We start from the raw sequence: 3,091 nt of genomic DNA, 5'->3' as shown, positions 1-3,091 counted from the left end.
TCGACTTTCAGAAACTATTGAAATGTCCATTGTATTCTTCTGGAAGAACTTTCAACTTCTTCCCCGAGGTCTTTCCATTCTTTACTGTTGTCATTCTGACTCACAGCTCAGTCCAGAGCCTGCCAGGTGCTCAGGGGACTGACCTAGAGGAGCTTGTTTGGAGATCAGTGGTGACAGACTCAGGGACAGTTTAATCTGTTCTGCTTTCCCATTATCTCAGACAGGGTCTGGCACCCAGTAGGCGTCTAATCAATGCTGATGTATTAATGGAAGCCTGGGCACTGACTTCCAGTGTGGGGAAGATGGTTGCCCACGTGTGGCCATGGGGTTCACATACAGCCCTGGGGAGTCCTCGTCCTGTGCCTCCCTGTGCTAGTGTCTGAGAGTGCTGACAGCTGTTCTCTGCCTCAGGAGAAACTGAAGCCCGACTACTTGGAGGGCCTCCCTGAAAAGATGAAGCACTTCTCACAGTTTCTGGGAAAGCAGCCATGGTTTGTGGGGGACAAGGTAAAGGGGCAGGCAGTGGGGAATGAGAGTTGTCATAATTCCTGTGTCCCAGAGCTTCCAGGCCCCTCACCCTTGGCCTTCTGCAGATCACCTTTGTGGATTTCCTCGCTTACGATGTCCTTGACCTGCACTGTGTATTTGAGCCCAAGTGCCTGGATGCGTTCCCTAACCTGAAGGACTTCATGGACCGTTTTGAGGTGATGCTCCCTGTCCTCCTCCCCCTCTTTGAGGGGATTATTCTTTTCCCTTCCCTGATTTTTTTTTAGTCCTGGGGCTAAAGAAAGTGTAACTAGTATTTATTGAATTCTGGCTTCTCTCCTGGACCTGTGCTCAACATGTTATTAACTACTTCTATAGTGCCAAATTTGAACATTATAACATTCCCACGAGGTCACTAGAATTATCGCTTCCATTTTACAGATAAGGCAACTGGGAGTGAGCGGGTAATCACTGGCTCAAAGTCCCAGAACCAGCAGAGGCTGTGTGGGCTCCCTGTCAGCTTCCAATGGCAGCCTCCAATGGCAGCAGTCCGGGCTCTCCCCTTTTTATGTTAAAGGGAAAAGGGACACTATGGAAGAGGCAGGACATTTCAGGTGTGTGCATGTGACTGGCATTTGTAGGAGTGACCCAGGTAGGACTGAGGTCCATCTATACACAAGACACAGACAATATTCATACCTCATCTCCAGAAAGGTTTGCTGCCATTGGATCCTCACGTGGGGAGTCCTGAGATGCCACCAGGGCCACAGTCAGTGCTGGATTTGAGTGCAGATGTGGGTGCTCCTGTTGAGGGAGTTGATCTTGAAGTGTCCTCTTCCCTCCAGGCTCCCGAGTGTGCTCTATGTGAGGGGAGTATGCTTCTTTTAGCTCATATTCACTGCTGTTGTCTGCACAAGGCAGGGTGTCAGATGCAGTGGAGAAGCACAGATGACCACTTCCATCTGGAAGTGAGTGCATGGGGAGCCGCTGGTACACCTGGCTGTAAGGTGCAAGTGGTACCAGCTGGGTTCACCTTGGGGCAAATCACTGGTCACCTGTAGTCAACTTGTTTGAGATGTACAAACAAGGACAGATCTGGGGATCAAGGCATTAGTCCAGGGGTCCTCAAACTTTTTAAATAGGAGGCCAGTTCACTGTCCCTCAGACCATTGGAAGGCCGGACTGCAGGCCCCGGGACAAGTCAGCTGCTAAGCAGGTCAGGCAGTGGTGGCAAAAACATCTGGTGGGCCAGATAAATGTCCTTGGTGGGCCGCATGTGGCCTGCAGGCCTTAGTTTGATGATGCCTGCATTAGTCCATCAGGTCATTCAATGTTTTTCTTTCCCCTCCACTCAAGAGAGCTGCTATCTCAGCTGGTTCTCATTAGCTCTGGTTCTGGCCAGGCTGAGTGGCCTTGGGGATTATACAAGAGTTAGTGGAAGGAGAGAGTAGGGGAGACAGTTGAGGGCTGCAGCCTGTGACCTGGCCGAGCCTGGCTCTTTGGGTACACGAAGCCCTTGATCTCCTTGAACCTTTAGAAATTATCTGGGCACTTTGTCCTGGTAGAATCGTGCACAGGGCACTTGAGTGCCATCTGGCTTGGTTGGCTGTAGCAGCGCTATAGGTGAGTTAGGTTGGGGCACAGTGAGATTGGACTCAGGTACCAGTGGAGAGGTGTGGCATTTCTGCTTATGGGGAATAATTCAGCCTGGCCCGGCCTTCCTTTTGCTGGCCCACAGCCCTTCTCCACTTTCATTCTGGTTTTGCTGAGTCACTGGGTGAGATCTGGGCTCCCTTGCAGGCTACACTGGCCTGTTCTGAGCCCCTTTGTACTGCTGGAGGTCCCTCCCCTGTGTGGCAAAGCCAGGCAAGCAAGATTCTCCCTGTGACAAAGGAGAATGTTTGCATGGATGGGGAGTGACAGGACCTCATTTGGGGGAGTGGGAGAAGAGGGGAATTTGGCAGAAATCCCAGAACTGAAGAGGGATAGAGCCAGGACGCTTGCTATCCCTGTCCCATTACCAGCTGTGTGAGCCTGAGGAAGGAGCTGAAGCTCTCTGTGCCCCTGAGTTTCCCTTCAGATACCTGGTGATAGAACTGACCTGGTGGTAGTTGGGGGAGATTTCCTAAACCTACATTGGAATATCTGGTGGATAGAGAGCAGCCAGCACAGTAGTGTCTCTGTTAGTGTAGCTGTTACTCAGAGCTGCCACAGGACAGACAGGAAGAGGGCAGGGAGCTGAGCTGGGACCCTAGGAGGCTGGTGATGCTCCTGCACCTGAGCCCCCGAGGGAAGGCTGGGTGGGGGCCCTGCAGTGCTGGGCCTGCTGTGGGGCTGCTGCAGCCATCATGGGCAGCAGACCCTGAGCTCTGGCTTCGTTTTCCCCCTCTGAGGGCCTGAAGAAGATCTCTGCCTACATGAAGTCCAGCCGCTACCGCCCAAAGCCTCTTTACACAAAGATGGCCATCTGGGGCAACAAGTAGGGCCTTGTGGGGCCAGGAGATGGCAGCGAGGAGCCAGTCCTCAGCCTGCTGCCTGGGGCCCTGGAGAACAGTGGACTCTGCACCCTGTTTCAGCCTTCTCCTTCCTCTGCCCCTCTCTTCAT

General features: G+C 52.7%; 1 protein-coding gene across 3 annotated transcripts in view; it reads left to right on the top strand.

The window, feature by feature from the left end:
• LOC100943721 (glutathione S-transferase Mu 1) overlaps positions 1–3,091 on the top strand; it is a 34,281-nt gene that overhangs the window by 3,277 nt on the left and 27,913 nt on the right. Inside the window, exons 6-8 of one of the 3 annotated variants that reach the window (XM_012801688.2) lie at positions 412–507; positions 594–704; positions 2,880–3,085. The exons of 1 other annotated variant lie outside the window; for it this stretch is intronic. In XM_012801688.2, coding sequence (XP_012657142.1) covers positions 412–507; positions 594–704; positions 2,880–2,969 — 297 coding nt within the window. In that variant the 3' untranslated portion in view covers positions 2,970–3,085. Of the gene's footprint in view, positions 1–411; positions 508–593; positions 705–2,879; positions 3,086–3,091 lie in introns of those variants that run through there. One more of the 3 variants, XM_012801687.2, reaches the window with a different exon arrangement.

This window comes from Otolemur garnettii, unplaced genomic scaffold (assembly GCF_000181295.1).
Source record: "Otolemur garnettii isolate 467f Iridium unplaced genomic scaffold, OtoGar3 scaffold00010, whole genome shotgun sequence".
In the NCBI taxonomy this organism is placed as follows: Eukaryota; Metazoa; Chordata; class Mammalia; order Primates; family Galagidae; genus Otolemur; species Otolemur garnettii.
Note: the sequence above shows the minus strand (reverse complement) of the source record. Positions and strands in the feature narration are given on the sequence as shown.